A 26,813-nucleotide genomic window follows, 5' to 3' on the forward strand; every position below is an offset into this window, starting at 1 on the left:
TGTATGTATATATCATATAATGAGCACATCAGAAGAAATACAAATGGTTAAAACATTTTTAAAAGGTCAAAATCATTTTAAAAAGAAATACAATTACAATGTAAATGCTAATTAAAGAAATAGCAAAATATTTTTCTCTTATCAAACCAGCTAAGACTTTCAAAACTAGAATGCAAACTGTTAATCTTAACGGGAGGGCAAAAGAATAAAGCAATTTTTAAGGGCACTTTAAAAAGAAGAATCAGAACCCTAAAAGCATCTATACTTTTGAGCCAGCAATTCTGCATGTAGGAAAATTTTCTAAAGAAATAATTTAAAATATACACTAAAATCTAGCGACAAGGATAACTATACCATCATTGTTTATAAAATAAAAAGATTCGTCAGCCACCCGCCACTGCACCTGACCAGTTCTTGGTTGGCTGGTGCAATCCAGTGGTGAGCTGATACTAAACCCCAGCTTAGGAAACAGGGTTGTTCTTCATGTGGATAACTCTGTGCCAAAAACGTGGGAACAGCCTAAAAAAAAAAAAAAAAAAAAAAAAAAAAAAAGATTCGGCCCTGGCTGGTGTGGCTCAGTGGATTGAGTACTGGCCTGCAGACTGAAAGGTCGTCGGTTCGATTCCCAGTCAGGGCACATGCCTGGGTTGTGGGCCAGGTGCCCAGCTGAGGACATACGAGAGGCAATCAATCAACGTTCCTCTCGCACATCGATGTTTCTCTCCCTCTCTTTCTCTCTCCCTTTCCCTCTCTCTAAAAATAAATATTTTTTTAAAAAAGAAAAAGATTGGGAAAAAAACTTTTAAGTCTAACAACAGGGGACTGGCTAAATAAATTTTGGTGCATCTATACAATGGTACACAAAACAACTAAAACTGATGTTATACATTTATTACAAAAGCATCTTTATTTTCATAGAAAAGAGGTTTATGGTACTCAGTGAAAGCGAAATACCAGCAGGTTCAAAGTGGTGCATATGGCTTGAAAAAATATAAACACACATAGAAAAAATTGAGACGAATCCGCAACAAAATGTTAACAATTACTTCTGGATAATGGAATTTTTAGAAATTTTTACTCTTCCTCTCTATACTTGCTAACTGTCCTCTAGTGGGTGTGCCTTAGCTGTATAATTTTAAAAAACTGTTTTAAGGCCCTAGTTGGTGTGGCTCAGTGGACTGAGTGCTGGACTGTGAACCAAAGGGTGCTAGTTCGATTCCTAGTCAGGACACATGCCTCAGTTGTGGGCCAGGTTCCCGGCTAGGGTTGGGCAACAAATCAATGTATCTCTTGCACATCGATGTTTCCTTCCCTCCTTCCACCTCTCTCTAAAAATAAATAAATTCTTTCAAAACTGTTTTACGTTAAAATAATCTATTGCTAATGGTAATGGATAAAATACAATAAAAATAAACTATTAAAAAGTCAAAAAATAATAACCCCTTTTTCTGCCCATCTCAAGGACACCCCAGTGTTTGCTGAGCATGTCTTGATGAACTTAGCTGTGTTTCAGAGATGACTCTGCGACACAGCTCAGCTCGGGAAGGATCTCTCTGCCATCTCCCCTTCCTTTCTGTTCCCAAGGCCATAGCCCAAGCCTGGTCCTCATGCTCCCAAGCCTGGTCCTCATGCTCCCAGGCCTAGACCTCCTGGTCGTCCTCCTGCTTCTTGCCTCTACAAATCCAAAGCATCGTAAGTCTTCATTACAACAGTCCTCTGCTCAAAAAACATCAATAGTCCCCCATTTCTTAAGAGACGTTTCAAATCCAAGTTTGACATGCACTGTTCCGAGCCTCTTTCAATCTTGTCAATACTACTCTGCAGAGTAAACCAAAGTAACCCGCCAGCTCCAGACACATCACAAGTAGTCCTGCTGCCTCACTCTGACTCACACTGTTTCTTCTACCTGAAATGCCTTTCCCTGTGTCCTATCTTCTTTCCCTCCCATCCATCCTTCCGGGACAAGCTCAGGGTCTACCAGCCCCCGCACCAGGAAGCCTTCTTTGATTGCCCCAGTGGTTGTTACCTTTTCTGAATCCCTATGAGATCTCATTCTCTCAGTTCTTCACTTGGCAAATATCAGCCGAGCACCCACCGTGTGTCACACCCAGTACTGGTGACTGGGAAGCCAAGTGAGCCTAGTTTCTGCCCCTTGGAGCTTGTTGTCTAATGTGGTGACAGACACTGAACAAGTAATCACAGCAGTGACTTTACCCAGTTATGGACTGTAAAACATGCCATGCAGGACTCTGGCCAGTTGGCTGGAGCACTGTCCCATAAACCCAAAGGTCTCGGGTTTGATTCCTGGTTGTGGCACGTGTCTGGGTTGCAGGTTCAGTCCCTGGTAGGGAGCACATATGAGAAGCAACCAACGGGTGTTTCTCTCTCACATCAATATTTCTCTCCTTCTCTCTCTCCCTCCTTTCCCCTCTCTGTAATATCAATAGGCGTGTCCTCAGGTGAGGATAAAAAAAATTTTTTTTTAAATTCCACATGGGAGACAAAGGTGATGAGAGACTTGAGATGGGACTCATTGAAATCAGAGCGTGGGCAGGCCTCGGGGAAAAGGACATGAAAGTCAAGTCCTGGAGGACGATCTGGAGTTGACCAGGTGGACGGCCCAGAGGCCTTTCCAGGCAGGAGGAAGGACCTGTGGGAGGCGGAGGACGGCAGCTCAGGGGAGGAGGCTGGATGAGAAGGTGGGAGGGGCCTGCTGGCTGCTCTCATCCCAAGTGCAATGGGAAGTCACTAATGGGTCGTAAGTGGGTTGGATTTTGCAAACATGATCGGATGTAAGTCTCAAAAAGATCAGTCAGTCTGTCTGCAACATAGAAAATAGACTACAGGAGGCAAGAGAGGTCAGACACTGTTGCAGTAGCTCACAGAAGAGCTGATGGGGGCTGGGACCAAATAATGGCAGCAAAGACAGAGAGAAGTGGACGGACCCAATTTTGGAAGCAGAATTGACAGGACTTGGATTGGACTGCATGAGACAGGAAGGAAGAGACAGGTGTCCGGGATGGTGCTTTGGGTTTCTGCTTTTGTTTTTTAAGATTTATTTATTTACTTATTTATTTATTATATATTTATTTATTTACAGAGAGAGGGGAAGGGAGGGAGAAAGAGAGGGAGAGAAACATCAATGTGTGGTTGCCTCTCATGCGCCCCCTACTGGGGACATGGTGAGAAACCCAGGCATATGCCCTGACTGGGAATCAAACTAGAGACCCTGGGTTTCTGTTCTAAGCATGTAGGTAGACTCTGGTACCACCTGATACCTGCCACCATGGGGCCCAGCCCTCAGTAAACCACCACAGACTCTGAGCCCAGGGGAAGAGCAGGGGAAACTAGTGCCAGTTCAGCGGGAAGGAGAACTGATCCAGGGACACAAAAAAGAATGAAGGAGGAAGGCAGCCTACTCCTGTGGGAAACTGGCTCATACAAGGCTCACATCAATTCAAGGCCAGTAACCCAGGTGGGAGGAAGGGGAGGAAGCTTGGTGCAAATTGCAGGATGAGCAGGGAGATAAGTGGCCCAGCTGGCAGAGCAGGCAAAGACTTGGGGGTGAACGTCAACACTCAAGTGCTGGTGCAGGCGAGCTTGGGAATATTTACTGGTAATTGACAGAAGTAGTTAGGGGATGGTATGATCACAGATATGTCTGCAACCAATCAGCAAGGAAAGCTCAGCTCCTGTGGCTGTGTTTGCATCCAGGCAGAACTGTATTATGGACGGGCTAAGAGGATACCATGAGAACCCTGCTTATATGCATTTGGTTTCTCTCTCATCCTCTCCCTGCTTCATGGATGAGAGCAAATGAGCAGTGAAGCAATAAATTATCGCTTGCCACAAGCAATGAATCCCAAGAGAACTCTCTGCAGCCCTGAGGGAGAGAGAAGCACACACAGGCCCCTGAGAGATGGTCACTTACAGGGAAGTTCCTAAATGGGGAACACTAATAGGAGTAATAATAATGTGAGCAAGAAGAAGAATGAATGACTGCTTGCTAAACACTTCATGTTCACTGCCCCAATTCATCCTCAAACAAACCTGTTTATTCCCATATTCCAGATGAGGAAACTGAGGCAAAGAGGTTAAGAACTTAATCAAAACCACACAGGTGAGGGCAGGCAGGCTTCACGCCACAGGCTGCCTGATGCCAAAAACAGTCTCGTAAGCAGGATGTTTCATTGCGTCTGTTCTATCACCCAGGCTGCATCCACCCGGAGACCCCAAGGAAACACTGGCCTTCTAAGTCCTCTTCCTCTGGGAGGTAGCTGGAGCCACCGTCCTAAGTGACCTGACATCCATACACTGCTCCAGGCCTTCTGAAAAAGGGATGGAGAAACAGAGAGGGGGACAGGTGTGTTTCAACACGTTGAACTATTCATTTATTCTTTCCTATGCATTGGGACCAGGAGTACTTTGAAGGCCAGAATTGTCTCCCTGTTGTTGGAGTCCAAGCCAAGGATAAAGACAAAGGCAGGGAGAAGGTTGGGTGATGGTGCTCCGGGGAAGACGTGCACAGATGAGACCATCAGACAGGGCAGCATGCGGACTGACGGCGACTGTGCGTGGGCGGAGCCAGGAAGAGAAGTGGTTCCAGGGCTGAAGGAGCCACGTGCTTAGGGGCGAGAACAGAGATTTGAGGAGTTTGTTCCACCTCTCACAAGCTCCGTGTCCTGCCTGGGTCCCAGGCCAGCCTCTGCCCTGTGCAAGCACGCAGACCACACCCTGCAACGTCCTCAAAATCATAGGAGCCCAGACCATCTCCTGGCTGAGCGACCAATGGAGGGAACAGAAGAAAAAGGGTTTTGTAAACCATCAGGTGTCACCCAAAGCTCTAAGGCAAAGCTGTAACCACTGTGAGGATTCATATCATTGTTCTTCCTCTTGAAAAATATGTTGAGGGTTGATAGGGAAAGTTTTGGAGACCAATGAAGTTACAGCTTCTATTCAGGTTGCTTGGCTAGGTCTCCATGGCAAAAGAATGGGTGCCACTATCAAATGTGAAGTGGCCCCCGATCCTGCTCACATCTCAGCTGTTTGGAATGGGGAAGCCATAGGAAAGAGGGGCAGCTAGGAGGAGCCATTGGCTGAAGGGAGGCTCGGGCCCAATACCATTCACACATAGTGTAACTTATCACTTCACGTCATCGATAGGGTTTTGGAACTGTGATGGAACTATGTATAATGGAACCAATTTTACCCTAGGCTAACTGATATAAGTAAGAGTTAAGTTCCTATAGCACCTCAGCAACATTAAAACAAAACAACGTTGAACAGAACAATGTTATTTGAGGGCCTGCTATAGTCAGGGGCTGGCTTCTCGGGCAACTCTTGGTTGGCATGCAGGGCATGGAACTTCCTACCCCGCCTAATCCCAAGAAAGCCAATGAGATTCCTGGCTGACTCAGAAACCGGAGTCTCTGGATACAGAGGAGCTATCTGCATTGGCATCATTAGGAAACACAAAACTCTGAATATATCATAGGGCTTCAGCTGTTCAGTTACTTGGTTTCCTGCCACTTAGAAACCTTGTTGGATTTGTATGGGATGATAATAAAGAAAAAAAAACAACGGTATTATTTACTGACTTTTTACCATGTTCCAGGTACTATTCTAAGTGTTTTGTCTGTATTCATTCATTTAATCCTCATAATAACCCTTTGTGGTGGGGATATTAGTAGCCCCATTTTATAGGTGAGGAAACTGAGATCCACAAAGCTTAAGTAGGTCCCACTGCCAGGATACAGACCTGGGCCATCTGCCTGCAGAGTTGGTCCGTTTAGCCCCTAGGCTTGCTCACAGGAGTGGAAAATGGTGCTGTGAACACGATTCAGTTTAATCCACACACTTTTTGCACATGACAGGTTCTTCAGGGGCCACAAAATTATAGCAATATTTCACATTTATTGAGCATTTAGAACGGTATCAAGTGCCTTTCATAGAACAATAAGCCTGTGAAATAGGAGTTTCTATTAACTGTATTATATAGACCAGGAAACTGAAGCTTTAAGAATAAAGGATTACACAAGGTGACAGTAAGTGACAGAGCCGAGAAGGAAAACCCAAGTCAGCCTGAGTCCAAAGAGTGGATCCCAAACAAACGGGCTGGGGAGAAGCCAGGGGCTCAAACAGCAACCATAGCCCTGGACAGTGAGTTCCATAAAAGTGGCCGGAAGCAGCGATAAGTGGAAGGTCCAGAACTGACCCCAGGAGATGCTCAATGATGACCTGTCTACACTCAGCGGCCATCAGGAGCATCTTCCTGCTGAAGAGGCCGTGCCCTGAGCTGGGATCTCCCAGGGACAGGGCTGAGGTCTGGTTGGCACTTAGATCCCCAGCACCCAGGGCACAACCCTGCGCATCTTTGGAGCCGGCATGTCCAGGGCTGCTGTGGATGGCTCGGTTGTACAGCTCCAGCTCCATCCTGCCTCTCCTCTCACTGTGCTGGACAGAGGATTGATTAAAGGACGCTCTCCCATCACACAGGAGGGGGTGTGAAACACGGCCGCACGACTGGCAGGAGAAAGAAGAAAAAAACGGGTTCCAGTGATGTCAGAGTGGGGACCTACCTTGGATGAAACCCCTGAGGACTTTTCTGTCTGTAGAACTTGAGCTCAGTCTAAGAAGTGGCATCAGAAGTCAAAGGAGCATGAATGTCAGGCAGGTCTTGGCACGAAGCTCACATTCTCCACATGCAAATGGAACCATCACGGCTGCTTCTCTACCCCCAGGACTAGGTCAAAGGTCAATGGAGTACTGCCCTTGCTATCACGCAGCCCCTAATCCAAAAGGGGCCACGGTGTTTCCCTTCATGGCCTCCCCTATCCCAAATACTACCCACCGCAGTGTGAGTCTTGGCCAGCGTTGGGACCTCTAGGTTCTGTGCATTTCCTCCCCCAACACTGCCCTGGCCTGTCCTCATCTTCATTTATTTTTTAAAAATCTTTATGGGGCTATAACTCACACACCATAAAATTCACCTTCACTTACTTTTGTGACCCTCTTTACCAATGATTATCAAGTCTGAATTCAAGAATCCCTAATGAACTACACTACATGAAATCAATTGTTTTATTACAAAAATTCAAATTCCTCTGTAGCATTTCAACAAGAGTTCAAGAAGGACAGGTGAACACCTGCTCTGTGTTCTCATAATTTACATATTAATCACAGAACACTTGCCTTGAGCCAGAATCTGCACTAGGCACTTGAAAAACACGGTATCATTTAATCCTGAAAACAACCCTGAAGAGTGAATATTCATAGTATTTTTCAAGTGAGGAAACTGAGGCTCAGAGAGGTTAAGTAACTTGCTCAAGGTCACAAAGCCTTGCACAGGTGGTAGAGTTTGAATCCAGGTCTATCAGGTGTCAAAGTCTGTGTTCTTGCCCTGGCTGGTGTGGCTCAGCAGACTGAGTTCCCGCCTGTGAACCAAAAGGTCGCTGGTTTGATTCCCAGTCTGGGCACATGCCTGGGTTGCTGGCCAGGTCCCCGGCTGGGTGCGTATGAGAGGCAACCAATCAATGTATCTCTTGCACATTGATGTTTCTCTCCCTCTCTTTCTCTCTCCCTTCCCTTCTCTCTAAAAATAAATAAACAATATCTTAAAAAAAAAAAAAAAGCCTGTACTCTCAACCACCTCATGCCCTGCCCCAGTGCACTTCAGGGTGAAATGCCAGAGACAGAGGTGGACTAGATGGTGTACTCCTGCCTAGAGAAACAGGAACGATAAACATTTTGTCTCAATACAACTCTGAAATATTTTAACTCCATCAAATCGGCATCTGCCCTTCAGCAAGAACACCATAACAAGGAGAGATGAGAATAAACTTGTAAAAATGCCAGTCTCCCTCACCTGGGTGCGGCCCATGGGAGGAGGGAGAGAAGAGGTGCCAAGAAACAGACTTTGGGAGGCACCATGGGAGCCTCTTATCTGTGCTTAAGAATCCAGGATGCCTGCCCCTGCATGAAGGATGGAAGCCCCTGGGGCACCCCCAGGACCCCACGATCCCCCTCAGCTCCACCCTGAGAACTCTCGAAGGCTGCAGCCCCCTGGGCCAGGGCTGCTTCACTTTCCAGGCTGAGAGTGTTTAGCGGTTCCCTCAGCCATGGGCCCACAGAGGGCCAAAATCATCACTCCCTGGTTCAGCAAATATTGACGGTGCCTACAGTGTGCCAGGCACTGCTCTAGGCACTGGGCTTAGAGCAATGGCCAAAGCAGACAAGAACCGCTGACCCCACAAAGTTTGACATTCCAGCCTTGCCTCAGTCATGTGAGGGCTGCTGGCAAGAGCTTCCTTGGATAAAGCCATCCCAGAGGGCTCTGAGACCCCCAATAAGGAGACTTGGCAGAGGCCTAGTGGGGACAAGACCCCCCTCAACTAAAGCAGCTACCTCAATTCCACTCCCTTCGTTGGATTTTCTCCTTTCCTATCTCCCTCTCCCTCTCCCTCACCCTGCTTCTTGGGATCAACTCCCAAACTGCCTGCACACAAGTCCTTGTCTCAGGCTCTGCTCTCTGGGAAATCCAGCTAAAACGAGCCTCGTGTCTGCCCTACAGGACAAGCGGTTTTTTTCATTTTGCAGATGAGACTGAGACATACAAAGGTAAAGTGACTTACTCAATGCCACATCGACAGTGAGAGGGATACGGATCCAGAACTTCTGGCTCTGAATCCAGCTAAAGAATTATAGATGAGGACAAGCAGGCAGGAGAAGCAAAGGTTGCAAAGGTTGCTCTCAGGAGCATGGTGATGGGGAGATTGAAAAAACAGCAGAGCCACTAGTCGGAGATCATGCCCAGAAAGCCGCATATACCTTACCAGCCCCAGGTCAGGAAGACTTCACAGATTTACTCCTATTCTGTGATCACCTGATTTTTTTTAAAATAGAGTTTATTTATTTATTTACTTTTAGAGAGAGGAGAAGGGAGGGAGAGAGGGAGAGAAACATCACTGTATGAGAGAAACATCAGTTGGCGGCCTCTTGTCCATATCCCCAGCTGGGCTAAACCTGCAACCCACACATGTGCCCTGACCAGGGACCATCAAACCAGCGACCTCTTGCTTTGAGGGATGACACACAATGAACTGAGCCACACCGGTCAGGGCTGCAATCACCGGATTTTAAAACCATACCTTAGTACCACACCAAATACATTGTTTATTAATAAATTTAAATTTTACAGTTTAAATCATGCTTTGAAGGTCAGCATGGAGATAGTCGTTCAAGAAATTTCTAGAAAATTCATTTATAAAGTACCTAACTATATGTCAAGCACTGTTTTAAGCACTTTAATCTAGTAGGAATCATCCTAATTTGAACATGAGGAAACAAAGGCACAGAGAAATTAGCTGACTTGACCAAGGTCACACAGCTTATAAATGGCAGAGTAAAGAGTAAAATTTGTAAATGACAAAATTGTGAACAGTAAAACAGTAACCAATTTCGTCAGCCTCTGAGTGACTGAGATGGAAGCAAAAGTCACAGAATACTAAGTAGGAAAACAGCAGGGGCACAACTCCAGTGCCCACGAGGTATGAAGTAGGAGCAGGGCAAGACAGCAGATGTGGACCAAGAGAACCAGCACCCTGGACCTGTCAGTTTGCAATCCCCAGGTCCAGTATCTTCCCTACACAGCTGAGCAACTGAGGCCCCGAGGGGAGCCCAGGAGCAGACTCTCATCTTTACACTCAGCACCTGTAGCAGAATGGCGAGCCCCGCCCCTCTCCAGCTGAGAAGGAGCAGGTGGGAAGTGTTTCTGATTTAAAGCCCTAAGGCAGGTCCTCTGCAGGGAGCTCCTGGCCAGAGGAGTCAGGGAGTTAAGATTTGACTGGCATAGGATGAGACGGTGGCCCTAAAGATTTCATTTAAATATGTCACCAGGAAATGCAGTGTTCCCCTGAACTGAGAGGCATTTCCTTTCACTGAGACCTCAGTGCACTGGTGAACTGCTGCTGTCCTTACAGAAGACTGTTCCCTAGATCAGGGAATTTCCAGAACCACGGACAGATTGAGATGTGATCTTTTCCCCCTGGCTATCGCCCTCTTCTGGCCACTCTCAGCATCAGCATGGATCAGGGAGAGGCCAAAGGGTTGAGAGGATCAAGGCTGCCAGTGGAGGATGCAGGGAGCTGCGGAACCACACTCCCAGGATGCTCTACTTTCCAGCCCTGCCCACCAATACCATCCTATTTGTGAAGAGTCACAAAGCCCGCATGCCCTGGTTATCCATCGTTTTCTCCAAAATTACTGGAGAAAAATGAGGCCCCAACCGACAACCTACCTCAAGGTTATTCCTGAAGGCTGAGACCAGGAGCTGTGAGCTCTCCAGACAGACCTATGCCTCTTTCACCTGGATTTGCAGCACCCAGCATAACAGGGGCGCTTAACACATTCCTGGGCGAGTTGATCACTTCCCCAGTCCAGACCCCAGCTGCCCAGACGCCTCCTACAGCCCCCAGCTCACATTCAGTAAAGTCAAGAATCTGACAGGCGCAGGTGATGACTCAGCCACCCTCTTTAGCCCCCATCCCACTGTTGCCGGCTCAGTGTCCATCTTCTCAAGTCAAGACCACCACTCCTACAGTGCTCCAAAGACTCTTCTCCCTGGTCATGAGCTAGGGAGGTCCTGTGATGAACTGAGATACCTCAGTCGGGGCACGCTGCGGGGCGATATTCTCTCACACTACCCAGGAACCAACTCTTCTGCCCACCTTCCCCATTCAAAAGTCCCACAAGGGACAGCAATAGATGGGTATTCTGGAGGAATCTTCCTCCACCATAAGACCAAGCCTCTCAAAGCCTGGTTTGATCTTCAACTTCCAGAAGATTCTCAGGTCTCACAACCTCCTAGATCCTCCGGCCTCCTAATAACCTTATCTTTCCCAGATCTCACCCAATTCTGACCTGCCCTATGCCCAGCCCAGATCATAACCGCTGCAGTAGCAATACAAATAATTACAGGCCTTCCTTAATATTCCATTTGCAGAACATTTCCCCATAAATCATCTGAGTCCTCCTATAATTACTGTCCCCAGTTTAGAGATGAGGGAACTGAATCTACAAGAAGTCTCCAGGGAGTGAGGAATTGGGCCACCGACCCACGGCACCCCCACAGATCTGGCCCAACACCTAAGAGAAGCTCCTGCCCTTTTGCGAATGGAGGGAGCCTCTTCCCTCTGCGCATTTCTGCAGGCCGCCAAGTGAAAAGGCCAGACCATGCCTCGAGGTAAACACCACTACTCAGCACCCCTGGCCACCCGCCAGGAACCGGTGGGCGGGCCTCTGAGACCATCCTCTATCCGGAGGGTGAATATTCCTCTGTCCCAGCTGGAAATTGCCTCAGATCCATAGGTTCTCTTTGGAACTTGTGCTTGAGCCCTTCTGGGGCTGACGTCTCAACTAATTATTCTGGCTTGGAAGCCGCTTCCCTCAAGACACACGAGCCGGTTGGCGGCTCACGGGAAGCGGGAGCTGCAGCGCCCGGACCGCGATTTGCGCCAGTAAGATTTGTGCGCCCCGGGGCGCCGCTTCCTGGCGGGATTACGGCACCTGCCGGCTTCCATCTCCGTCCGCCGGGGGCGACCCCCGGGCCAGGACCACGCTGAGGGGCCACAGAGTGGTGTGCAGCAACTTGAGTCATGCACATTTCCCCCCGTTCCTTTTGTCTGCTGTGAAGCTTTTCGGTTTTTAAACATTTTCTTCCCACGAGTAACCACAAGATGTTGGGAAACTTTGCGCGAAACTTACAAATGCTGTGAAATCGGAGCCAGCGACTGCATCTGAGCCTGGGAACGCCGCGCCCAGCCCCGCCGCTCCGCTCCAGCTCAGCGCGTCCCGCGGCAGCCGCGCTGACCACCTGGCTGTCAGGCGGCCTGGGCGCCCGCCCCAGCCTTGAGAGCCCTCTCGGCCTCGGGCACCCCCCCGATTCGCTTTGGGAACGCTCCCGCGGCCGCCACCCCGAGCGGTGCGCAAACCTGGGACCCGGACATCCCAGCCCGAGGGGCATTTCAGCCGTCCCTCTGGGGCATTGTTTTCCCGGGGAGCCCCGGGGACCTCGAAGGAGGGGAGGAGAGACCCGCCCCACAGACAGCAGCGCAGGCTTGCCCACCACCTCATTTGCATTTCAAAGGCAAACTTCTGCCGGACTTGTGGCGGCGGCACCTACCGGCTTTGCACGGGTCGTGGTAATGCTCCAGCTGCTGCTCCGCGCTCTCCTCGCCTTCCAGCGCCGAGTAGTCCGAGGCGGCGTCCAAGCGCTCCCCGAGGCCATCGGCGTGGCGGGGCAGCGGCAGCAGCAGCAGCAGCAGCGGCCCAAGGGCCCCGAGTGCAGTCGCCCGGGGCATGGTTGCGAGGGACGAGCACAGACAGAGGGAGCTGCGTGCGCGGAACACTGGGCTTGGGCGAGGGACGGTATACAGGGTCCGGTCCGCGACTGCCCGGGCGCGGCGGTTACGCGCAGGTGGCCAGCATGGCTCCTCGCGCAGCGAGCAGAGCGTAGCGCCCCCGTCCTCGTCGGGGTTCCAAGGAAGCCGCCACTAGGAGCTACTTGCCCAGCGGCCAAGGCTGCGACTGTGGCGGTGGTGGCGGTGGTTGGAGCACTGGCCGCTCCGCCCCTCTCCACCCCGGCTGGACCACACAGCCCTCGCCAGGGGCCCCGGGCAGCCAATCACTCGGGCGCCCGAGGCGAAGCCCCTCCTCTTCCCGGCACCTCCGCAACTTCGGAGGAAGGGGAGCGGGGTTAAGATGCTGAAGGCACGGACCCTGGGCCCGCGGAGCAACCACCGGAGAACGCTGCTCCTGAAGATCGAGGCTGGACTTCCCGCCTTTTTATTTTCATAACTCACTTTACAACTCCCCACTGCACACGTGAGCGAAGGCAGGCAGCAGTGGTTAAAGCTGGAGCGCAGGACCAGGAGTCCTACAAGCACGGTCCGCTTCCCTACCAACTCGCTCTGTGCTTTCGGGCAATCGTGTCTCTGCCGGGATGAAGTCTCAATCTTCTCTCCGGTCGCTTTCAGCGCAGAAAAAATAGAAAGAAATCGAGGATTTCGATTCCCAGCCATGCAGAGTGCTTCTTACAGCACCCACCTAACCTAGTGGCTCAGGAAGATTTTAAATGACGGATTTCCCCTCTAAGTGACTCTATCCTTTAATAAAAGTCTAAGATGCTTCATACAGGCAAAAAGATTGACAAATGAACAGTTGTATGGTGCTATTTGTGTTGTTACAGACGTTTTATTAAATAAGCCATTCACCATTAACTTGATGGAATAAAAATGACCAATTTCTGAAGTCTGGGTTGTTTTTTATTAACCAATTAGTAACATATACCCAAATAATTTAGAATAATCAAGAGATATTTGAAACCCTCTCCTATGTTATCCCTTAAATGTAAAAATTGTCAGAACTGAGCCATTTTTAGACATAAAAAGTATTACCATGAGGTTTTTCAAAGACCTTTTATGCAGCAAAATTGCCCTAATCAAGAAGTAAAACACACCGATGTGTAGAGATTTTCAGCATCATGTCCAGAATAATCTTTTCTCATTTCAACTGCAAGTAGAAAAATGGACTGAACTTCCCTTTTGGGTTTCCACATGGGTCCACAGCCTTTGATGACGATAGTCCCCAGGGAGCCCAGAGCTGGGTTTTATACAGGACTCCAAAATTCCTGCATTATGATCATGTCTTCTCCTCTAATAACTAGGACAAGTCCTCAGAAAGTCAAGTTTTAAGCTAACCACTGGAAGGGTGCTACTGGGTATTTTGTCCTGGCCCTTAGAAATGCAAGTGGCCCTGCTTCATGCTATCAGTTTTCAACAAATAAGCACATACCGGATGGAGTTAGACTGGGCAAGATCCGATTAGGAACTGACAGGCAGAAGGAATTTGGGGGGAATGGATGCTACCAAATGGCAGGGAAGGCCAAGTGGCCATTAACGGCCAATAGGTGTGGGAGGGGGACTGAATGGAATTTCTGCCTAAATGCTGGAAGGAGTCAAACCACACGCCATAGCTCTCTGCCTTCAACCCATTGAAGGTCACCACCTGTCAGTAGACAAGTCCACAAAGTCAACATCGAAAAGGCCTAACAAACTTCTGTGACACTTCCCAGTGTCCAGATGACACTAGGCAAACAGCCAACTGGCTTCATTAACAGGGAATTCCTCTGGAAAATAGACATTACAGGAGACCTGTTGTGCAAGCACTGGGGTCGTGAGCTTTTATTGCCTCTGATCCCCACCTCGTGAGTAGCTCCCAGGTCTTCTCACCAGCACTCTGTCCAAGTATTTTTGAAGACAAGTGGTGCTCCTGGATAAGCTGGCTGCAGTTTTATGTCAGAAGCCCTGTTTCGATGCTACTTTTGCTATCAACCAACATCAACAAAATATTTGGATCACAGGATAGGAAAAGGAATAATTAGTACCTTCACTCACTGCTTTATACATATTTTTAAAAACATTTTTAACTTAAACCCCATGAAAAAACTAGAGGTAGATTTAAGTGCTTCATGATCTAAAGATGCTCAACTTCATTCCATTATTAAATTCATACTATTTGTAGGCTTCCTTCCCCATAAATCATGGTTCATGTGGAAAACTTGCAAGTGGACATAAGATTTTCCCCCCTTTTTAGTCAGACACCTGTCCTCCACCCAACTCACTCCATCTACACCCCTGCACCGAGTGACCCATTTCTCTTGCAGGAGCTCTCAAACCCCTCCACATCTATCCAGTTTTGGCCCCACACACTATTCCATGTAGGTCACCTTCTCATTTTGCCTTTCCAGGCCACTACATATCACCCCCTCCTGCAAGGCAGGGAGCAGAACCTCCAGAATAAAGTGGGTACTCATCTGCTGGCTCCTTTCTTAGTTGGCATTACTGACCACTGGGAAAGTACTTTGAGTTCTTTGGAGATGAGAAATATTTAATTTTTAATAAAAAGTTTTTAACAGCTGTTTAAAACCTTTTGTGGCTCTCCGAAGCCTTTGCCCAAGCTCCTCAGGGTGGCACATCAGGCCCTCCATCCAGCATCAGGTCTTCCTTTCCTGATCCCAGCCTTGGCTCTTGCCACCTGTCTCTCCGCTCTTGTTGCATTAAGCACCTTGCAGTTATCCTAGTAAGGCCTTGCTGCTTTGCATCTCCATTTCTTTGCTGGGGACAAGTTGATAATCACACAGCTTGCATCCTCATGCCAGCATCTATTATAGCAGCGACCACGCTTACGACACTTAACTATTTATGTCTGTCCTACTCTACTGGCATGTAACCTACAGCAGATCTTTCATGTATCACTTTCTAGACCCTTCATTCCCTTCAATAACCTTCAAGGTTAAGTCCCATTATCTTAGTGGCTTAGATTGAACCACTAAGCATAACCATAACATTGGCCAGGTAAAATGAATTACATCAACTTCTCCCTAGAGCCATCTCCATTGTTGTTTTTTTTTCTGTTTAGAAACTCCTATCACCATAACAATTCAAACCTTTGAAAATAACTTTAAATACATGTATAGACTACATTATTATTGATACCACATATCCCAATGTAGACTTATTCCCCTTTATTCCGGTTAAACTAGATTACCAGTTTAATAAACATTCTCACATTTAAACCTAGGATCTGGCTATAATAACAGATTCCCTTAGTTTTCCAACCAGACAAAAACTGTTAATTAAAGAGATCAAAAGTAATCTGAATTTATACCAACAAACTCTTTAGCAATAGGAATTGTCAAGTACAGATGTTGGCTGGGGCAGCTAATGAAATCAGGGAGAGAAAAGAACCAAAGAGGCTGACAAGGATTTAAATAAGCAGTTAAAACTGGAAATGAAAAAAAAAAAAGTGCAAACACATCAGGAGACATTAACCACCGATTGTGATGTAGGACAGTAACAAGAATCCCTTCCATCAGTAAAGAACAGCCGTTTCCAGTGGGATCCCCAAATGTACTATCTGCTCTACAGGCTGGAGAGATGACATACCCCCTTTACAGTGACAGCAACAGGACCCTAATCCTGATGGCTCCAGGGCTAAAAATAAGAAGCCCTTTCATGGCTTCTATAAAATGTAGGTCAACCCTATCATCCTCACTGGATGGTTTAAAAACATACCTGAAACTCCTTTGAAAAAGTACTACACAAAAACAACCTATTATCAATCAGGAGAATGACAGGCATGGGACAGTGTAGGGGTTGAGTGTAGGAGTCAGAGCTTGTATGGGAAAACGTCCAAAAAAATGATAAAAGAGAAAAGTCATTTTTTAAAAAAAAAAGAGACAACCCTTACTTGTTGTAACATTTTTCCAACTTTTTTTTTTTTAAAGATTTGTATTTATTTATTTCTAGAGTAGGGAAGGAAGGGAGAAAGAGAGGGAGAGAAACACCAATGTGTGGTTGCCTCTTGCACCCCCAATTGGGGACCTGGCCTGCAACCCACACATGTGCCCTGACTGGGAATTGAACCAACAACCCTTTGGTTCACAGGCCTGAACTCAATCCACTGAGCCACATCAGCCAGGGCTCTTTCAACTTTTTATACACAACTTTTTTTTCAAAATACAAAGTTGTGGGGGGAATAAAATCTTAAATTCCTCCTTTCAGGGATCAACGAACTATGGCCCACTGACCATTGTTGTTACATTGGAACACATCCATACATCCATACTTACTCATTTACCAACTGTCTACTGAGTGCTACAATAGTCAAACAGTTGCGGCAGACGCTACTTGGTTTTCAAGCCGCAAATATTTCCTACTTGGCCCTTTACAGAAAAAGTTTGCTGACCCCTGCTTTATTAAATTGTGGAACGCTATCAGTAACCTCTTCATATGCATGTCAGTAGTAATGGATTATCCCTTACTCTTGGTTCACTGTTTCCAAAAGAAAAGAAATAAAGGATTCAAAGGAAGTACATTTAACTCTTTATTACTTTTTAAAAATCCAAGTTCAGTTAAACAGGCTAGATTAGAACCTCACATGTATGTGACATATTATATACTGGACTTCTATTACTAAAAAGGCAGCTGGAATGTGGCCTACACAAACCCAGGGTGTGTACAAAATGGAAGTAATTACCACCAAAAACTCTTTCCTTCCAACCCTGTCATCAATTATCTGTGCTCTGTGGGGATTTATAGATTCAAGTTTGACAGAGCTGAAAAGCCCAAGTGAAACTGTCTTTTCCAAGTACGCTGCTGCCTTTCAAACAGAATTCCATGTTATTTCTTTCTTAAGCTCTCACCTAAAACATTTTAAGATTTTCAAATGACCTAAACTGATATTTAGGTAAACACACAGAATACTGCTTTATCAGTAATCATTAGCAATACTAGTTCACCAATACTTCAATATGAGCAGCTTTCACAAAAGTTCTTTATTCCATCCCTTACCACAGTGAAATAACTTAACTTTTACTTTTGTCTTTGCACCATTTCTACCTACAGCTCCCATAAGAATGTCAAATCAGATAGCTTTTAGAAAATGTTCACAGGAGGGACTAGGCATTCCTCACACTGAATTTAAATCTTAGAAAATTTCTGCAGCTGTATGTTAACTTTCTGATCTACCCTACCTCTCAATCTAGTCTACTTCTGCATACACTTCCAAACAATCTCAAAATTGTCACTTCTCTTATCTCTTTAACATCTCAATTGCTAAAATATAGCTTCATAACTGAAATTTTTATGAAAATATAAAACATTAATACTTCTGTTTTCATGTCACTATTCCTATTTATTATGTGTTCTAATAAATCAATAAAATGAAGCAAGACACACTAAAATCTAAACTTAATACCCAGATGGAACTACAGTGTATAGATTACAGAAGGCTTTTCTTTCCCAGACTTCATATACAGAAAGAAGCCCTTAAATGTGTAGCTTTTCCTGAACAAATTACATTAATACAGTTTTCTTTTTTACATTTGTAAAAATTCAGGAAATTTTAAAATAACATTTATTTGCAAGACATATGGCATAAGGTAGATAGTACACACTTAAGAAATAAAAGCTTTATCAAAGTGAGTACAATTTGTGAATAAACCCTAAATAAAGTGGCTTTTGGAAGAACTAGAATTTGCAGCAACCATCTTTATAAAGAGGTCCATCCATTCCCAATGGAAAACACCCAAACATACCATTCCCTAGGTGAATAAACCATTCACCATTCAGGTATCACCACAGAATAATGAGTTCTAAGAGTATGGGGCTTGATTTATGGGCAAACCCAGTACAATCTAGGAGTCCAACATGATCTACTAAAGAATACTTTACTATCCCTCTAGCCATTACATTTCTACCTTATCCTACTCCTGTACAAGGACATAAATATATATAACCATGTCAATTACTAATGTAACTAAACTTTAGGAGAAATATGCTTATAGGTACAAGAGGAAAGTTTATTTTTAGTTTTTGATAATGTTCAAAGTACCAGTTGGGAAGTTGAGCAAATAATGTTAACAGGTGAAAGACAGGTATGTAGCATTAACGGAGTGGAAAACTCCCACTCTTTAATTAACTTTAAATAATATTTCATTTTTCTAGTCTACAACTGAGAGCTAGGGAGCTAAACCATTTGTGGATTACATCTTCTTCAAGACCACATCCAGACTCTCTATGAAACCATAAATCAATAAATATTTTCTAAAGGACTTTTCAAACTGACTTATATTCCTTTTAATGGAGCTTTTTATATGGAAGTTAGAAAATTATTTTTCACTGAAGATTCCAAAGGATTTCAAACAGAGCTCAATTTAATAGAAAAAACTGGTGTACCTGAAAGCAGCTAAACCACTCCTTTAAAAACCCTACATCTTACCTGCAAGACTCATGAGAAACAAATTTCATTTTATTACAACAAAAGTTTGCTATCCAACTTAAACTCGATCAGATAGACTGTGTACTATTATATATACTTTATATGTAGTTAGAAATATAAGCCATTAAATATTGACTTTTAAGTTTTTCTTGTACGACTTTAAAGGCAGGTAAGAAGGAAGAGAAAATGGAATAACCAGTGTATTACGTTTGATATAACATTTTGGCATGAAGATTTACCTACAGCTTCTGATCAAATCTGTCAGCCACACAAAAGTGGTTAAGAAATCAAATTTTTCACTCTCTGTAGTCCTTACATACTGGTAACATGATAGGATGCAGAGTCTATTAATTTATAAACATATTTTGGAATGAAAAGATCTTACATAACTATTAATGGCATGAGTTTCACAATAAGGTTTAAATATAGCTGTTTGACTCTGTCTAAAAAGACCAATATACAGTATTATTTTAGGTGGTCATTTGCATAGCAAACTATTAAACTAGAAACTCAACAGTTCTAGGAAAACTTCACATTATGAATAGTTCCAGAAAGATGCATTCAAAATCAAAATCACTCCTCAGAAAACTGCAGCTTTTATTTGCTCATCCAATAGCAAGCTAATCCCTTTCATCCCCTTCCCACTTTGCATGGTACACCAACCTGAACAGGTTTTTGTGCCACAACTTCATTGAAAGGGCCTGTCATTCAGTTTGTGACTGCACTGGATAATGTATTAACAGGTGTAAGCAAGTTTGAGGATTTTAGTGTAGGTTCCCTGTATTAGAAAAGCATAATTTATAATATATTTTAAAAATGTATTCAGTAATATTGCCTTTTGAAAAGATAACTTTAAATTGCAAACACATCTATTTTCACAAAACAATTTGGTCAGGAAATTTTATTTTAACACTCTAAAGCAATAATGCTTTAGATGTTACTTAAGTGCCCCAGACAGAATTAACAAAATTAAATGTTTCTAAATTACAAATTTAGCTCCTGTAGGAGTCTCAGAAAAGAAACAGAAGAAAACAATCCCCCCTCCCAAAAGAAGACACACACATTTTGAATAAACCCCAATGTTTCATGCAGTGGTAGGCAAGATGTAAAAAGCCACCCAAATTCACAAATTTCTACACCAATCATCATCAGAAAAAAGTACTCCGTAGTCAATCTGTACATCCAAATGCATTTGGGAATCTATACCTACATTACATTATTTAATGTTATATACATTTATTAACCAACCCCCTTGTTTTTAATAATTTCTTATGTAAAACCTTCATTCAAACCCAAAAAAGATGTAAGACTAACTTGGGGGGGAGGGAGAAAAAAAAATAATCATTTTAGACATTCAGTTAAAATGTAGTTTATCTAAATCTCAAAATGTTTAATAAAAACAAATATCTTCTCCATTTAACACTTTGCTTTCTAACTGTACAGTAAATTGCATTGTAGAGAGTACACCTCTATCTTCAGACTGTATCTTCTTTGGATGGAATTAAGATGTAACTGGTTAGTTTTAAGATAAATAAATGGGAAGTGGTCCAACTAAGGTGACAGCAGATATATTACATGCAGAATTTAATATTTTTAATTCTCTTTTTAAAAAAAGGATGCAGTTGAATTGAAAAAAAAAGTCAAAAAAGAACCCAGATTCAATATATAAAAATGTCCCACAATAGATTGATGATAGCAGTAAAAATAAGAGAAAAAGGTAATCTTTCTGGAACATCATTTTTCAATAACGTAGAAACACTAAGTACCAGGAAGATTTCTACTCATGTAATTTTAGCATCCAAGTTTCCCTCTATTTATTTTATTGGAACAAATGCTTTAAATAAACTATTTGTCCTCTTCACTGAAGAGAGCTGGTCTATCATCTTTAATGAGCTAGTTTTTGGGAAGATTAGCCATGTACTGTAGTAATGCCTACTGCATAAAATCCAAGCATTTGCTGTGAACAGTTGGAGAAAGCAGTCAGTAAGAACCTAGGATCAATGAAAATAGATGTTACTTTACGCCATCCATGAAAGACAGACCCACAAAGTACCCAGTGTTTCGCCCAAATCTCTTCTTGCGCTTTTTTTGCTGTGCAAGTTCCACCCCTGCGAAAGAGAAAACTGATCCAAAGTTCCAGGTTTTCTTGGGTCGCTAGTCAATTTTCACATTAGTATAGATTTTTCGGACAAAGGCACTTGTTCCCATGTAACCAATTGCTCCTGTAAAGATAAAATAAGATGTTTTTAAATAAATATATACAGACCAGTATCCATCATTTACAAACACTATAATTCCTCAGCTCTGGAAAGTTATTAATTTTTTTCAAGATAATGTCTCCAGGTAAGTATTCTCTCTGAACTTATTAAAATTGTATCATTTGTTTTGGAATCACCTGTTAATGTCATAACACCAAGTTTGACCTGATATATTTTTAGAATTAAGTATCAATTATTACATATGTAATCAATAAATATATGAATTAAATTACATCTCTAATAAAACAAGGATAATTTGATAATGACAAACATCTGTTAATTAAAAAAATGTCTTTTTTTAAAATTTGAGCATATATTATTCTAGGTCATTTAACCAGTATTAACATGTTCCCTAAACCATATGAAACTTTACGGCTAGGAAGTGACTGCAAATTCTCTTGGGGAAGGACTGAAGACCATGGGCTCAATGGCATTTGTAGCTCTAGAGAAGAAGCATATTCTGAGGGTTTCTTTTCTATGTTTAATTGTAGAAGCTGTGTACTTTAAGTTGTAGAAGCTGTGTAGAATGGAAGACATATTTGAGCAAATGGACAAGAGAGACATGTAAGTAGGTGGCAAGTTTTGAAACGTTGTTTTTGAGTAATTAGCCTCAGTCTGGGGCTCAAAACACCAGAAAGCAGAGGCGCTTCTCTGTTTTGTTAAGTACATACTTCCAATGCTGCAGTGCTTGGCATATGATAGAGTATCCCAAAAATATTTGAATGAACAGATGAACTGAATAGTTCTTTACTGCAAATACTAAAGGATCTTTATCTTTAGTACAAGACAGCTGGTTATTTAAGTCATAGAGAAGATTCTTCATTGGATTTAGGAATTTAGCATCTAGTCCAATATTATTGAAAGTTTAAAAGTAAGTCTTCGGGAGAATCAAGATGGCAGAGGAGTGAGTGGAAGTCACACTGGCCTCCTCCCAGGACCAACCTGGATTTACAACTAAATTGTGGAGAAATCACCTGGAACAAACAACTAAACAATAGCGAGAGGGGAGCCTTGTAATTTCAGAGACAGAAGAATTGGCTTTAACGCAATATAACCGGTAAGGAGTGCAACAGAGTCCTGAGAAGGCAGATGGGGCACCCACGGGCGGCAGCACCAGAAGGATACTGAAACGGCCAGTTGGATCCCCCTGAGAAGAGCAGGGTCTAAACCAAAAGCAGGGATCTCTAGCCCACAGCACCAGAGCCCCAAAAGTACACAGAAAACAACCAGCTGTAAAAAGCTGCAGGGTTGCTTTCTGCCAGAGACAGGCAGCTGGAGACGCAAAGAACTGTTTAAAGGGCCAACACATAAATTTTTACTTGCAGTCACTTACCCTGGTCTCCGGCAAAGGCAGGGGCAGAGTGGGCTAGAGACATCTGAAGAGAGACTAGGGAAGGAGGCTTTGGGGAGAGAACTGAGAGAGTAGCTGGCAGGATCTCGGTGCTGACTCATCCCCCATGCGGCAGCAGCCATCTTGCTCAGGCAGAGACCATGCCCCCTGAGCTGCATCAGCATCAAAGGACCCAATAGCCTCACCCCCAGGTGGGATTCCACCCCGCCCTGTGCTGTCTAAGCTGCCTGCTGAGTGCAGAGTGGCAGCCACAGAAAGTAGATCCCTCACTAAAGGGGGTGCACAGAGGTCTGGAGACACTTGAGGAGAGACTGGAGACAGCTTTGGGAAGAGAACGGGGGGAGTAGCTGGAGGGATCCCAGTGCTGATTCCTCCCCCATACGGCTGCAGCTAGAGAGGACACAATAACCCCACCCATAGGAGGGACTCCGCCTGGCCCTGAGCTGTCTAAAACACCCTGCTGAGTGCAGAGTGAATACATTAACAGCTGAAGGAGACAGCCACAAACAGTAGATTAATCAAAGTCTCAAACAGACTGCCTAAGGTCAGACAGGGATGACATCTGACATTATCAGAGGCAGATCCAGAAAGTAAAAACAGTGGTCTCCGACCATAGAAGTTCACACCACAAAGTCAGTAAATTAAGACAGATTTTAAGTTGTTAAGTAAATCAAGACAGATCTTAAGTTGTTAAGAAGCAGAAGCAAAAGAGAAGAGTCTCGCAGATAATAGGAAGACAAACATGTCCCACTTGAAGGGAAAGGAGGAATCCCCAGAAAGAGAACTAAATGAAATAGAGGCAAGTAAACTATCTGATACTGAGTTCCAAACAACAGTTCTAAGGAAGCTCAATGAGCTCAGTCAGCTCAGAGAGAATTACCAAATACTACAGGGAAACTATGAGGAACTTACTGCAAACTAGATCAGCATGAAAAAGGACATAGAAACTATCAATAAGAGACAAGAGGAAATGAAGAATACAATTTCTGAATTGAAGAACACAGTAGAAGGAATCAAAAGCAGGCTAGATGAAGCAGAGGAACGAATCAGTGAGCTGGAGGACAAGGTAGAAAAAAGCTCCCAGAAAGAGCAAGAAAATGAAAAAAGACTCAAAAAGAATGAAGAGGCATTGAGGGAAATGCAGGACAACTTGAAACGTAATAATATCCGGATAATAGGCATACCAGAAGGAGAAGAGGGTGAGGAAGGGACAGAGAACCTGTTTGAAAAAGTCATGATGGAAAACTTCCCTAATTTGAGGAGAGAAAAAGTCACACAAGTCCAGGAAGCACAGAGGGTCCCATTCAAGAGGAACCCAATGAGGCCCACTCCAAGACACATCATCATTAAAATGGCAAATATCAAAAACAAACAGAGAATCCTAAAACAAGCAAGGGAGAAAGAAGTAGTAACATACAAGGGAGCACCAATATGGCTAGCAGCTGACTTCTCCACAGAAACACTGCAAGCCAGAAGGGAATGGCAAGAAATATTCCAAGTGATGAAAAGCAAAGGCCTGCAACCAAGACTTCTCTACCCAGGAAGGCTCTCAATGAAAATGGAAGGCAAAATAAGGAGTTTCCCAGACAAAAGAAGGCTAAAAGAATATACTTCCAGCAAACCAGCACTGCAAAATATGCTAAAGGGACTGCTTTAAGATGAAGAAAAAGTTTCTATGAATACCCAGTTCCTTTCAGAGTTGCCAATACTTCATATTACCAATATTTTTAATACTCATTAATCTGATTGTGACATGATGTTGTTTTGTTCCTTTACTATTTGTTGAAACTAAACTTGTTTTAGTATATTTCTTGCCTATTTCTATTAATTTCTTTTTTTAAAAAAGCTTTAAATGACTTTGGTATTCTTTATCCATTTATTAATTATAGGTTTGTACAACTTTTTCCCCTCAAAAAAACAAAAAAAAAAAAAGAAAAATAACCTATTAACCATGTTTTAGATGTTTTGCAAATACTTTTCTATTCTATTCCTTGTCTTTTAACTTTTTTTATATATATATTACTACATAGTTAAATGTTTAATATAGTCATATTGTCAATATTTACTTTATAGCTTCTGGGTTTGAATATTTTACTTCAAGTCATGAAAAATATTAGTTCTATTTTCTTCTAAAACTCTTTAGATTCTACATATTGATTTTTAACTCATCTGAATATTTCTTGTATAGTGTGTGAAATAGGGCTCTACGTTTGTTTTATTTCAATAGTGGTCCATGCACCTTATTTGTTGAGTAACTCTTATTTTACCCATTGATTTGAAATATCAACTTAATCATATATTACATTGTCAGACAGATATATACATTTATCTCTAGAATGCTCATTATATTTCATTGATCTACTTGATTATCTCTGTACAGGTATTATGTTGGTTTAATTGCTGAGATTTTATAATGGTTTTAAATTTTTTTAATATTTTATAATTAACTTTGACATTTAAAAAGATAAATAAAATCAATCTGCATTTAAAAAAAAAACAAAACAGTCTTCCATGAGTTAACAATGATGCACACACAGCCATTTAGGCATATGGGTACGCAAGGAAAGAAGCAAGTCTATTCTGCCTTTCCTATATATAACTGGACCTCATGGTAACCAAACAGTTGATGAAAGAAGTTTATCCTCAAAGAATTATCCCAGATAATAAATATAAAAAGAACAAAATTGGAGTATTATAATCCCTAATGAGTTACTTGAGCTGGGCACTAGTTATCAATGCTGCTAACCTCACAAAGAGAGACAGCCAGACATTAAGTGCCTCTCTTAATAAAAGTTTAAAAACCGCCTGTGAAATATTCTTAGGTATGTATTCTTTCGTATGATCAAGCCAACAGCTCTAACTATCTCTTTAAAGGAAATATGATGGGAATCACATGGAGAAACATTACATGACACCTCAGGGATATCACCAGCAAAATCCAGAGTGTGAAAACCCTACGGGAATTAAAGCAAACAAACAAAACCCAAGTTTTTTAAATAAATTGGATGGGAAAAGAGAGGGAACATCAATAGATTAAAAGAGCTTTGAAGGACATTTTAACCAAGCAATGCATGGGCCTTAATTTGATCTTGATCACAACTAGCTGTAAACTGTATTAAAAGAGAAATAAATGGGGATAGGCTTGGAAATTTGAATACTGAATATTTGAGCATATTAAGGAATTATATTTATATATGTATATACTGAAATATTATTATATATATTTTTTCAAGTATATTTTATATATATCATAATGCAATTATATACTTATAGAATTATATATAATGTATTCTTATACATAGAAATGCTTACAATCTAAATGACATGATATTCAAGATCCATGTCAGAATAAAAGAGGGGGTAATGTGGGAATATAAACAAGACAAGATGGGCTGTGAGAAGGCATTACTGATATTAGGTGTGTTAGGTATACACTGACTCACTATAGATAGATATACAGATATATAAACAGATAAATTGTCCCTCTTTTTATATATATATTTGAAAATTTCTCATAATTAAATATTAAATTTTTTTAAAAACCCTATTTCAAAATTTCTCATAATTAAATATTAAAATTATTTTAAAAACCCTCACCAAAACAAAGCAAACCTACTTCCAATTATGTTTACAATGAATAGACATTTATTTAATATGAGTTAATTATATTACACTTTAAAATACTGATAATTCATTTTGAAAGTTATATGACATAAACCATTACAAAGTTAAGAAAAAGTCTCCCAATTTTGATAATAATGAATATGAATTCTTAGAATATAAAAATATCTATAAAATTTTAACTTGAATCAAAAACTTAACTGGCTTCATATAACACTAGCACAATAATCAAATCTTATTTCCCAGATTTATAAAACATTCTTCCCCTTTGAGCAGATATGCTTAAAAGCAAAACAGTGTCAAACTAGAGAATCACTTTTCTTAATCTTATGGGAGTACTTCAAAAATAAGCTTATAAAAATATGTCTTTGGCCCTGGCTAGTTGTGGCTCAGTGGATTGAGCCTGCAAAGTGAAAGGTCACTGACTCTATTCCCCGCTGTGGCACATTCCTGGGTTGTGGGCCAGGCTCTGGTTGGGGATGCAACAGGCAACCCAATCAATATTTCTCTCCATTTCTTTCTCCCTCCCTCCTCCTTTCTCAGAAAATAAATAAATAAAAATTTTTTATAAAAGAAGGAAAAAATATGACTTTATAAGAAAAGGATACTGAATATGCTCTCTAGAAAAGTAAATGTCTTGGGAATAACAGAGATACACATTTAAAGTTAATTTCTTTAAAACTAAAATGCTATGCTCAAAATATAAAGACTGTAACAATGCATTTCCCACCTTAACACATCTGTTT

The 26,813-nt window shown here is 42.7% G+C and overlaps 2 protein-coding genes and 1 non-coding gene across 3 annotated transcripts in view; 1 reads left to right on the top strand and 2 right to left on the bottom strand.

Annotated features, from left to right (window-relative positions):
* TLL2 (tolloid like 2) overlaps window positions 1–12,356 on the bottom strand; it is a 119,445-nt gene extending 107,089 nt beyond the window's left edge. The window contains exon 1 of the mRNA XM_054581704.1: window positions 12,179–12,356. Coding sequence (XP_054437679.1) covers window positions 12,179–12,356 — 178 coding nt within the window. The remainder of the gene's footprint in view (window positions 1–12,178) is intronic.
* On the top strand, window positions 391–520 carry LOC129077384 (small nucleolar RNA SNORA65). The gene has a single exon (XR_008529841.1). It is a non-coding gene; the product is annotated as a small nucleolar RNA SNORA65 (small nucleolar RNA).
* Window positions 12,357–16,951: 4,595 nt separating the features above from the next.
* TM9SF3 (transmembrane 9 superfamily member 3) overlaps window positions 16,952–26,813 on the bottom strand; it is a 65,955-nt gene continuing 56,093 nt past the window's right edge. Inside the window, exon 15 of the mRNA XM_054581294.1 lies at window positions 16,952–21,059. Within this exon, the coding sequence (XP_054437269.1) occupies window positions 20,992–21,059 (68 nt within the window). The 3' untranslated portion in view covers window positions 16,952–20,991. The remainder of the gene's footprint in view (window positions 21,060–26,813) is intronic.

This window comes from Pteronotus mesoamericanus, unplaced genomic scaffold, assembly GCF_021234165.1.
Source record: "Pteronotus mesoamericanus isolate MK-2021 breed Mesoamerican mustached bat unplaced genomic scaffold, CSHL_Meso_final contig_657, whole genome shotgun sequence".
Classification (NCBI taxonomy): domain Eukaryota; kingdom Metazoa; phylum Chordata; class Mammalia; order Chiroptera; family Mormoopidae; genus Pteronotus; species Pteronotus mesoamericanus.